The 12,862-nt window shown below is 39.0% G+C and overlaps 1 protein-coding gene across 2 annotated transcripts in view; it reads right to left on the reverse strand.

The window, feature by feature from the left end:
- Positions 1 to 1,458: 1,458 nt before the first annotated feature.
- Positions 1,459 to 12,862, reverse strand: part of LOC143664259 (serine protease 38-like) — a 37,297-nt gene continuing 25,893 nt past the window's right edge. For both annotated transcript variants that reach the window (XM_077137950.1, XM_077137949.1), the window contains exons 4-5: positions 2,831 to 2,973; positions 1,459 to 2,287 (exon numbers count right to left, since the gene is read on the reverse strand). In XM_077137950.1, the coding sequence (XP_076994065.1) occupies positions 2,036 to 2,287; positions 2,831 to 2,973 (395 nt within the window). In that variant the 3' untranslated portion in view covers positions 1,459 to 2,035. The remainder of the gene's footprint in view (positions 2,288 to 2,830; positions 2,974 to 12,862) is intronic.

Genomic DNA, 12,862 nt, shown 5'->3' on the forward strand with positions numbered 1-12,862 from the left:
CAGATTTTTCTATTACATATCTTGTTTAGCCATTCTTAGTCATATTTTTCATTGCTATGATAATTGATGGATTCTCATATATTTTCTCACTTGATAAACACACATGTACACTTACAGAGTAATGTTTATACATAATCACAGATTTTGTAAAGTTTTGTCTAGCAACCTCACTGAATTTTTTCTTTGTGGGAGTTTCATATTTTTCTTTTGGGTGTTCCAAATACGCTATAAAGTCTTTTATAACAATGGATGGTTTAAACTATTTTTTTTTCATTTCCTTGGATAATTTCTTTTGTATGACTGCACTGGCTAATACGTCCAATACAGTATTAAGTAATAGTGGAAATAGAGAAACAAACTTTCCTTATTCCTGACTTCAGCAGAAATGTATTCAGTGTTCCTTCATTAAGGACAACGCTAACTTTTTGACTGAGGTAGCTACATATATACATATACATACATATATATATACATACACACACACACAATCACCCATTAATTTCAACCTTATTCTTTTAAAATTGGGAATGGGGTTTTAATTTTTCAAAAAGCCTTTTCATTAACATTACTCTCCTTGCAAAACAATTAATAAGATAAATTTTATCATTGGATTTCCTAATAGTTAATCATTCTTATATTACTGGAATGAATCCTGCTTGGGTATAATATAACTGTTTTTAAAAATAATGTTGGACTCTTGTTTGCTCATCTTTTGCTAGGATTTTTGAACTTATATTCATAAGCTACATTGTTTTAATCTTCTTTTTATGTGTAATGTTAAATTAGGTTCATATATTTACATACACTTACTTCTTAGGAAAAATTTAAACCCTTCAGCTGTGTGTTGGAACAGTTTGGGTAGTGCCGGAATGGTCTTGTATTTGAAGGTTTGCTGTCATTTCCAAGGAAACTATTCCAGCCAACAGCTTTTACTGGGAAGAGGAAGCTCTTTTTTAAACTTCTCTATTTCTTCTGTGGAATTTGGCCTATTTAAACCTTCTATCTCTGCCAAGGATAGTTTTGGTCAATCGTTTTTTCCCTCATTTGATCTGTATAGAGTGGTACAGATCTCTCTCTCTCTCTCATGATTTCGTAAATGTTCTTTCAATAGCTATGTCCCCCTTGTCATTTCTTGTATTTTGCATTCTTGTTCTTGTTTTATATCTTTGTTAGGTTAGACAGTGATTTTTTTTCTGCTTTTAAAGTTTTCTTTAAAAACATATTTTTGGTATGTTTTAGTGTTTTTCTGATTTGGGGCTCATTAGTTTCTGCTTTTATCCTTTTTATTTACTCCTTTGTGCCTACACTCAGGGCATGCTCTCCTTTTCTCAAATGGGGTGTTTAAATATCTTAAAAACTCTTTTATACTTACAGGCTTAAGGACTGAAAGCTCTGTCTTTTCCTCTGGCAATGGTTTGGACTGTATCCCATAGGCTCAGATTTGCAGTGTTTGTGCAGTCATCATTTTGGTTTGGGCTGCTCCTTTCACCCTGCCATGGAGAGGAGGCCTGTCTGGGGTCTGCTCCACATGCTGGTGAATGCAGAGAATGCTGGTGTGACAATCCCTGGCATTGTGGTGTGCCTCTTGCTTTCCTGGTGGTTCTGGAAGCCACGTTCATAGACACAGTGGCCATCTGTATCAGAGAACTTGGGGCTCATGTGTAGAAAGACAAACACCGGAATTCTGGGACTCTGGCTTTGTAAATATTTAATGATCTCACCAAAATCTAGAAGCACTTTGCACTCAGCCAAAGCTCTTGCCCTCCTGTGCCTCATCCGTGGGCATCTCTGGGGGTCCAGCCTCTTTGTGCTGATGACACCTGGCCTCTGCCTTCTGGGTATGGCACTCTGACCCCCACCCCACCCTTAACTCTTTCTGTTGTCTTTGCTCACCCCTTTCTCAGACCCAGCACCCAGGCCCAGGCAGGTGGTCCTCATCCTCGCTCATTTGAAGGGATGGCAGAAAGCAAGAGGAAGAGCTGTGCAGGGACAGGCGCATGCAGTGAGGCCAAAGAAAGGGGCGGGGGTGGACCCTTCACTGCACGGACAGGAGAAGTGTGATGGCAAAAACCCTGAGACTGGCCCCCAGAACAGGGGAGAGGCTGGGGGTCGGCTGAGCAGGCAGTGGTGTGTCTTCTATCTTCTCATGGATCCATTCAGAGAAATGAGAGACTCTGGCGAAAACTGCTGGAAACATAGGGCCAGTGCAACCACGGCCCCAGCTCACCACGCCAACCTGCATCCAAGTTTGGTTGCGTTTGCAGACGAGCGGGCCCCCAGAGTCGCCCTGGAAAAGAAAGAGGGAGTTCTCCATGCGCTGGGAAGGCTGGCCCTGGACCTCCTGCACCCACCCACCCCTATGTGACCTGGTGGACCCAGTGCTGACCGAAACCTGCACAGGGCAGACCCAATAGGATGGGGTGGTCCTGCTGCCTCACGCCCAGCTCCATTTCACTAGCTGCAAACACCGTAGTGCTTCAGAGCCCTAGTGAGGAGGTCTGGCCTCTGGGCACGCAGCACTCACTGCAGCTGACCTGTGCAGGGCAGAAGGGACCCAGAGTAACAGCGAACCCTGGGGGAGACCCAGCAGAGTGGGCGTGTCTGCAGCCTGCCAGACTGCTGTCTTTCCTTCACACATGCTGCCTCATCCCCAAATGCCACATGCAAATGAGCTCTGGAGCCTCTCAGGGGCCAGGCTCTGTTGAACCCCTGTGGTCTGGGCCACATGCTTGGTGAAAGTGTTCCCCTACACAAATTCATCAACACACCCGAGCACCACCAGTTTCAACCTCTGCCCCTGTGCCTGGGCCACCTTCCCCAGGAGGCACACCTCGCACACGGTCTTCAAGTCGGCCACGTTCCCAGCACACAGCATGTCTGGCATGACATATGACGGGTTTCCATAAAGCAGCTGGCACAGGTATAATGAAATCAGGGGAAGCTGAGCTTCCTGCAGCAGGTCTGAAGTGTAACCTGTGGAGAAGGAGCTCAGGGTCAGGGAAAGGCTTCTCTTAGGTCCTTGTTCCTGAGTGGAGAGCAAGGGGGGGTGGGCACCCCACAAAGAAGCCCACTTGGGCACAGAATGATGTTGAGAACTGCCTTAGTGACCTGGTGGCCGTGATCCTCCATGAGCATTTCACGGCTTCATGCTTCAGAGGCACTCCTTCAGAGATTCTCGTGTGCCCTCTTGTCCACACGACTGCCCAGCCCTCTTGTCCATACAACCACCCAGCCTTACCTTTAGAGTCAGGCAGAGCCATGCCACTTGCCCCGGCCTGTGAAATGTGAGCATTGATGGCATATGATACTTCTTAAGAAAAGCTAGAAGAACAATTCCCCGCCTGCAGCAGCTTGTGTTGAAATGACACCTTCATCAGCCTGAATCCCTGAGTGACTGTGAAGGTTGACACAGCGCTTGAGAAATGAGCTTCCAAGGTTTTGAGGCTGTCACTGCTGCATGTCCTTGTCCACACGATAGACACAGAAATTGGTTCCAGCGATATTACACGACAAAATCTAGCTTGTTCAAGACCAGGTTTAAGCTCCACTGTCTAAAGAGTTGGCAATCTGATCTGTGGGTTAAAGTGGTGTTGTATTTGGGAAAACTGTAGCTTGCAGTAACTTGGGAATCATTTCATGGACCTGATAAGCTTGTGGCTTTAGGGAAAGAGGATGGAACATAGAACGTTGGTAGTGTCTGTAGACTGCTGCTGACTGAGTTTGGAAAAGTAACAGCAGAAGAAGAGGAACTAACGAAAGAACTAGATTTGTAGACAGAAATGCAAGACAATTAAGACAACGCAGACCTCCACAAATTCAGTGTCCTGTAGTGTTGGAAGAGGGAACCGGTTTTCAACTCAGTAAAAAAATCCAATTAAGAAATACATTAAACTACATAGGCAGTTAAGGCTCAGTCTTGAAGAGTTTCACTTCTGGCCACAATGCAGTAACTGGGTATGGACTCGACCTCTTGCCACAACAGGCAGAAAATAGTGTCTCTCCATGAGATAACGACTTTCACACTGGACAAGTGGTAAGGCAGGACTAGGATCCCTGAAAGAAGGGAGCAAATGTGGCGAAGAGCGGGGAAGAAGATTACAAACAGAGCATAGCAGTCAAACTGAAGAGACAGAGATGGAGTTTAAGAAGTTTGAAGTGGCTGAGAGTGCCAGAAAACAAGGAGTTCCACAGAAAAAGAACTCCAGAAATTTGCATGGGAGCTCCCTGGAGTCTGTTGCTGAATACTAAGCCCTGCACACAGAAGGTAAGATTCCATGAGGATATGCAGAGAGTGGCCAGGGTGAGCTTTACAGGTCTAGGGCTCACATGAGATGAGATGCCTCAGTTTTGATGAACCAAGAGTGGGGAGTCCTTGTAGAACATCCAAGAAGATACCCGGTGTCAAGAGATAAAACACTAAATAGAGATGAGACCCAGATGTTGGAAGTATCTGATAGAGACTTTAAAACAACCATGATATGTTAAAGGAATGATTGGGAATTGGACAACATGTACGAAATAATGAGGAATTTAAGTAGAGATATGGAAATTATAAAAAGGAAGAAAATGGAAATGCCAGAAATAAAACACAATGTAAGAGATGAAAAATCTCTTTGATGAGTTTATAAGGCTGGACAGCTGAAGAAAAAATCGGTGAACCTGAAGATAGGCCAGTAGAAACCATCCAAAACTGAAACACAAAGAGAAAAAGACTGGGGAATGGGAAAGCATAATGAGCATTGAAGAGCTGTGGGACTTAAGTAAACAATGTAACATATGTGGAACTGGAGTCCCAGAAGAAGAAAAGAGAGAGTAGGGCAGAAGAAATATGTGGAAATCTAGTGGTGAAGAAATTTCCAAAACAACAACCCAGAGATCCAAGAAATTCGTGGGATCCCATATTCAAACAAACAAACACACCTAGAAATATCAGTCAGATGCTGAAAAACAAAGTTGAAGAGAAACATTTTGAAGGCAGTCAGAGAGGGGGGAAATATTACATAAAGGACCAAGGATCAGAGTTACTATGTTTCTCATCAGAAATTACATAAGCCAGAAGACAATGAAACTTTTTACAAAATTAAAACACAAAACCAAAACCTGGCAACCCAGAACTCAGAATCTAGTGAAACTATCTTTCAAAAAGGAAGGCAAAGTAGCTCTTACTCATTGCTGAGGAAATTGTAAAGAGGTAGGACAGTTTGGAAAATTTTTCCAAGTTCTCAGAATAGCATGACCAAACAATTCTACAGTTAATATGCCACAAGAAGAAAGGAAAGCACTTGTGTGCAAAGAGTTGTAAAAGGAGGTTCATAAGAGCTTTATTCACAATAATGAAAAACTGAAACTAACCTGACAATGAAAACCAGCTCTAGAAAAATCAACTAAAATATTCACAAATGCTAATTCCAGCTAACAGTACATAGATTTCTCTATTGCTTCTCTTGTAAAACTTTTTTCAAACCTAAGATTGTTACTAGACATGAAAATGAATGCTCATGATAGTAACTAAGAATAACCATGTACTTTACAAACATAATTGAGAAAATAATAAAAAAAGATAGGGAAAAAAACATTGATTTTGCTTTGGGAGAAAAATCTAAGTGATGCTTCATCCAGAAATACTTAGGCAATCAAAACTTAACAAGCTGTAAAATGTAGTACTCTTCTTAATTTCCAGCAGGGATTATAATTCTTAAAATCATGTTTTTTTAAGCAAGGGGGAAAAATCCTCATGAGTATTACAAAGAGGCAAATGATGTGCCATTTTACTATGTAGGTTTTTTCCTCTTACTGACATTCTAAATTCACATACATATACATGAAACAACCCAGTGTTAATCAGTACGGTTGTGGAATTGGACTTCAAGTAATGTTACTGAAATGGCTTAAAATAAAATTGGGGACCACTTTTCAATTCTTTTTTGTTTCTTGGATACCACTGCAAAACTGGGTTATGGGTGCTGAAGACATGTTGTTGCTTTCTGGATGACTTTCTCACTGAGTGTGGTCAAGGAAAGACCACACATCCTTGTGGGTGTTCCTTGTATAAAGGGTGAGGTTTTCCTAGTGCAGTTTCCAGGGTCTCAGACAGGAAAGGAAGCTATGAAGGCAGGCCCTAGTCAGAAGACAGTGAAGCCTGCTACTCTCTTCTTTACGGTCAGAGCTTCCCAATCTAAGGCTTTAGTTTCTGGGGGGCAGTGGATATGCTATGCAAGGGGTTCAAGAATTCGTGTAGATACCATGAATTGTTCGTGACACATTGATGATGAGGAGTACACTCAGATGAAGGAAGCAGAAGACTGGCATGGAGCAGGGCCACTAAATCAGTGTTCTAATTTCCCCAGTGAATGATGTGCACATAGATACAGGTGCTACAAACAAGCAAACAAACATGGTAAAAAGAGGATTATGCATAAATCAATAAGGAATGCAAAAGAATTCTATATATGTTGTTTACAGGCTCAATTCTATAAGGCAAAGTCTGAAAGCATGCCTGGGAATACCAAATGTCAAATTCAAGATGGTGAATAATTTGATGGTGAAAGAAAGCAGAAAAGAATTTGGGAAGAGTAAACAAATTGTTCAAATATATCTGTAATAATATATTTTAATTAGATTTGTGTGTGTGTGTGTATCTCACATGTACACATAAAACATTAATATGTATACAAGAGGCAAATGCTAACAACAACAACAAAAAAACTCAAAGCATTAAAAAAGAGAGACACAAAGAGGAACATTCTATATAGATTTTGAAAAAGGAAAATGTAAAAATTTTATAAGCTTTAAACTTCTATTACACCTAATATTACAAATCAGAAAAACAGCAGGCCATTCCTCAAATCCACGTTAACTATAGAATTAAAAAAAAAGGATTCCCAAATATTACTGAGTTAAAGGGAATATCAATCTGGAGAGCGCACAGTCTTGAGAAAAGCACAGCAGTAAAATTCAAAGCCTGTAATGTGAAGAAAGAAGCCCTCTTGAGGAAACTTAAAATCTTAAATTCATTCATGGAACAAGTAGGAAAAACTGAAGATATGAAACCTAAATTTTCAACTCAAAAAGTTGGAAAAGGTTGGCTAAGCAAATTCAAAGAATGTAGAAAAATGAACAAATGAATGGATGAATGAATGACTATATAAGCAAACAGCAAAGCAACTAATCTATCAAGTCTCACCCCTTTATCCACCCCCAATCTCTAGCAGATAGTTTTATGAAAAAGACAACAGAACAGACAAATTTTTGCAACTACGACAAGGAATAAAATAGAGGTTTAAAGTCATGGGATAAGAGTATATGAATTATAATATTACACAATACCACTATGTTCAAAACTTGTAATGCAATGAACAACTTTCCAGAAAAAATAAAATTCACAAAAATTAGCCTAAGAATGAACAGAAAAATGGAATGAGTCAGTAGCCCTAAAAGAACTTAAGACAATAGTAGTCATTTATACCCACAAAGGGCACCAACACCAGAATGTTTTATGGGCAAATCATATCAGTCTTTCAACGAGTAGTTAATTCACATTTTATGGAAGTGACTCCAAAGAATATAAATAGATGGGCAATTGTTCAATCCATTATACAAAGTCAGCAGTACACTGCTGCCACACAAAGAAAGTCCGCTAAGAAAAGAAAATTGTAGACTTATCAATAACTTTGTGAGCAATATACAATTGTTCAAATTTTTCTGCATATGTACCATTTGTTACTTTCCTATTTTTAAAAATAATAGCCATCCTAGCAGATTAGAGTGATATCCCTTTGTAATTATTTTTTTATTGATATATATTATATGTATTCACATACCATGTAATCATCCAAAGTGTGCAGTCAGTGGTAACTTTGTGGACGTTTTAGATGAGTACTTCAGCGGAGTGAGTGAATTAGATATAATGTTTAATTTCGATAAAGTACACATCATTTTGGATGAGATGGTGTTGAATGGCTGGCTGCATTGTGGAAACTAACTGGACAGGAATTCTTGCCATTCTACTAATTTTTGATAAGATACCAGAAAGCTGAATAATGGAAGGCCTGACCAGACAACACTGATTTATACGAAATGCAAATGACATGAAATACCTCTTAACATCTGTAGCCCCAAAGAATCTGGAAGACCACACATTGCAAAATAGGGCACCCTTCCAAAGACATTATAAACAGGCATTTTCCATATTTCCTAAATAGAAAACTGTGTTTTAAAGTGTGATGTACAATATCTGAATATGTAGATTTTTTTCCCTTGTGGCCTTAATTTCAGATTGGTTCATGAAACTTATTGCACAAACAGAGGTTTTACAATGATTATATGGATATTTTATTTACATATGCCTACGGTTAGCTAACTAAGTCATCCATTGTTGGTGGTTCTAAGTATATTGTATTCTTAAATTTTAAAAAGTTAAAAAAATAAAATTCATGAAAAAGGGGAAAATGTGGTATTTAAGGAAAAAAAACTGAGAGAAGTAAGTTTTATTTTCTACTTATTGGCATTTTCCCCCCACTTTAAAATTTGGGGAAATTCAAAGGTTATGTATGGTGAAGTTATACAGAGAAGGTAGGTTTAACAAATGAGTATGATTGCTGAATCATTATACTGATATTTCTTTTAGTCTCCTGTATCTTAGAGCAGTTAGAAGTAAGAACTTAAAATTGTGGAATTGTAACCCATACCAAACTTTGAAATCTGTTTTACAATTAATTGTTGTAATGTGCTTTGAAATTTATTGCTTTTTTGAATATATTTTATTTTTCACAAAAAAAGGGAAAAAAAAGTCGATTGTGTTGATAAATGCACAGCTATATGATAATACTGTGAACCTCTGACTGCACACTTTGGATGATTACATGGTATGTGAATTCATACATACATATGAATAAAAAAATAATTACAAAGGGATATCACTCCAACCTGTTAGGATGGCTATTATTTTTAAAAATAGGAAAGTACACAAATGTTGGTGCATATGCAGAAAAATTTGAACCATTGTATATTGCTGGTTGAATTGTAAACTGATGCAACCAATGTGGAAATCATTTTGGCAATTTCTCAGAATTGCACATTGAATTATCTTAGCACCTGACAAACCCACTTATATGTATATACCTAAAAGAACTGAAAGCAGGAGATACTTGTACACCAATGTTCACAGTATTATTTACAATAGCCAAAAGGAGGAAACAATCTGAGCATTCATCAATGGATAAATGGATAAACAAAATAGGTTATATGCACACATTGAAATATTATTTAACTGTAAAAATGAATGAAATTCTGACACCTGCCACAACATGGATGTAATTTGAAGATATGATGAGTGAATTAAAACAGACCCTCCCCCCCCAAAAAAAGACAAAGGTTGCATGAATCCATTTACATGGAATAAGCATATGCACAGATACAGGAAGTAGATTACATGTTACCAGGATATGGAGAGGTGCGAATGGAAAGTAACTGCTTTATGGGTACAAAGCTTCTGTTTGGTTTACTGAAACATTTGGGTAATGGATGGTGCTGATGTTAGCAAAACATTGTAAAGTAAATAATACCACTAAACTGGCCACTTAAAATGGTTAAAAAGGAAATTTTGAGTTATATGCATGTTACTAATATAAAAAGCTGAAAAAAGGTAAAAAAAATTTGGGGAAATATACTTTTTGCTCTATGAAGTTTCTTATTCTAGATATTTCATATAAGTGGATTCATACAATGTTTGTCCTTTTGTGTCTGGTTTATTTCACTCATATGTTTTCAAAGTTCCTCCAGGTTGTAGTACGTATAATAAAGAACTTTCCATTTCATAGCTGCTGGATATACCACATCTTGCTAGTATCCGTTCAGCCTTTGATGGACAATTGTATTGTTTCCACCTTATAGCTATTGGGAACAATACTGTTATAAACTTATAAGCACTGGTATAAAAGCAAAATACACGTGTGTATATATATATATATATATATATATATATATATAAATACAAATATGAGAGAGAGAGAGCAAGTCTTGGGGCTACCTGTGTTTCCTCTTCATATCTTTTGATATTTGAGATCCCCACCAAGGCAGCTTACCAGATAGTCCATCGAGCCCCCAGTTCATTACTTTGATCCCTACAAAATAAAGTTCACCCGCCCTAAGTCCACTCTCATAAGATGAAGAAATCCTCATTCAATCCATAAGAATCAAGCTAACTTCCTTTTTGTTGGCCCCTGCAAGACAAATAAAGTGCCCTCTGAGGCTGTGGGTTCCAGCAACTAACCAGATAAGGTGCCCACGACAGACTCTTTTGTGTCTGCTGTCTTACGGCAAGACTCCACATCCCCAAGGTAAGCCCTTTCTATATCTGAACTCTGTAATCTGCATTCAGTTCAACTGCCTTTTATTCAGGACTTTACTGTAAGTACCTTCGGTTTGGATCTAGCTTTGGATGTATCATCAGACCTTTCATTTGTCTCCATTTCATTTCTCCACCCAGCTCTCTAATTTTCTGACTGTATCTCATAGAAACATAGGGTTTGGAAACCCATGAGGCCCTATAAGCTGACGCCCAAGCTGGGTCATCAGCATGAGCAGTTCGCCAGTCTTCTCACTCTTGTGTAATGAATCTCCTTTTCTACCCATTTTGCTATCTGTGTTCGGTTCAGATACCCATCTGAAACTTCCATTCAACCAGGGATTCTGCTAAGGCAGAGTGGTATCCAAATGGCTGGCCAGAAAGGCCCAGGGCCTAAGAAGCATTTCATCTGAGAGCAGCTCTTCTTACTTGAAATGTCCCTCTCCTCCTGCTAAAACTCCTGCTTCTTATACATACTTGCTTTACGGACTTGTGACTTTCCATTTGTGGGTGAATGTGATAAAGGACAATTTGCCTTTGTAGGGGCCACTTTGAGAAACTTCAAAGGAACAAAATTGTGCACTTGAGAGCTGCCTTAAAACAAAAGGATCCAAAGAAAATAAAATAAACAACAACAAAAAACTAAATAAAATAAAAATAAAAAACAAAAATAAAATAAAAGAATCCAAGATTGGGACTTGAAGGCTGCTAGAGGATAATCTGTCTCTATACTAGCTTCACTCAAAGGTTCATCAGAAAAATAAAGGTCAAAAACAGAACAAACGGAACAGACATCAAACTAAACGTGTACCACCCCCATCTTCCTATTCCCAGCCCTTCCCCCACAGCTGCCCTAACCAGGACCTCATGATCTCCTCAGGGAAAATCAACACGGCTGCCAGCTAGAGCAGAACTGAAACCTTGGATCTGAACTGAATTAAAAGCTATAATTAAAGATTTCCCCAAATAAGACTAGTGAATAGTCATAGAAGAATTCAGAATTCTTTTGGATGCATGTGATCCAAGGCTACCTGACCTTTATCAGCTCGCACACATGTTGAGCTGAACCTCAGATGCTGAATTCTGGATGGCAAAAGCTGGCTGTACTGACCCAGAAAGGGGCATAAAAGATTTCTCTTACCACAGTAAATCTGAGAATCAACTAGGCCTGAGAAACAGGGCAACACTTCTGTAAGATTACATTCAGGGCAAAGAATACCTTAAAAGTCTCCTCAACAGCCCCAGCCCTTGACCTTGAGGCTTGCTTTTGTGAAGCTTATTTCTGTAGCAGATAACCTAAGCCTACCTCTGGTTATGTCTGAGTTACTCTCAGAAAACTTCTTTTGTTGCTCAAATGTGGCTTCTCTCTCCTAAGCCCAACGCTGCAGGTAAAATCATTACCCTCCCACTATGTGTGACATGATGTCCAGGGATGAAAGACCTCCTGGGCACGGGGAACATGACTCCCAGGGACCAACCCAGTCCTGGCACCACGGGATGAACAACGCCTTCCTGATCAAAAGGGGAGAAAGAAATGTAACAGAATAAGGTATCCGTGGCTAAGAGAGTTTAAACAGAATTGAGAGGCTATTCTGGAGGCCACTCATGCAAGGTTTAGCTAGATATTGCTAATGACCACAGTTTGCCAAACCCCAACCAAAACCATTCCTGTCAACCCTTAATAGCACCGAGGACTCTATCTGTGATTCTACAAAAGTTTCATGTGCAAAGATTACTTTCCAGAAACCCACAACCTCCAGGTCGGTTCTTAAGTTAGATAAGTCCTGAAACTCAAAGAGGCCAGCCTCTCCAAGACCATCAGTTCCATCCCCCTACCCCGTATTACTGACACCCCCTTCCAACGTGAAAAAGAAAGGGCAGAGCCCAAACACCCCTAAAGATTGGGAAAAGGATCAAAGAAAAAGGAGGACTTAGAGAAGACAGGATTTAACAAAAGAATGTGTGTGCTGAATCATTATATTGTTATTTCTTTTAGTCTCCAGTGTCTTAAGCAGCTAGAAAGAAAAACCTAAAATTGTGGAACAGTAACCCATACCAAACTCTGAAATCTGTTCTATACCATTTGTCACAATGCACTTTGAAATTTATTGCTTTTTTGTATACGTTATATTTCATAATAAAAAATGTTTTAAAAAAGTCTCCCCAAGAAATTACGATGGGAAAGCTTTAACCCTCATATTAAATAAATAACCTCACTTGCCCTATCTGCCAAGAACAAAATTTCTGTTAAAATGTAAGAATGGAGCAAGGAAAGAAAGCCAGCTCTTTTATATTAGCTAGTAAGTTTTGTATTTCTGTGTTTCTGTGTTTTATGTCTGACTCATAGCTGAAAATTTTTAATTGAAGCTATGAGCTCTTTATTTGGGTCTGCTGGTATGTTTGATGTATATTTTCCTACCTCCAGATAGTAATACCAAATTAACATATAAAAATCCTTAAAACAACACTATCCAAATTGCTTAAAGATAATTAAGTGCTTATATATAAATTATATAT

This window comes from Tamandua tetradactyla, chromosome 20 (genome assembly GCF_023851605.1).
Source record: "Tamandua tetradactyla isolate mTamTet1 chromosome 20, mTamTet1.pri, whole genome shotgun sequence".
Classification (NCBI taxonomy): domain Eukaryota; kingdom Metazoa; phylum Chordata; class Mammalia; order Pilosa; family Myrmecophagidae; genus Tamandua; species Tamandua tetradactyla.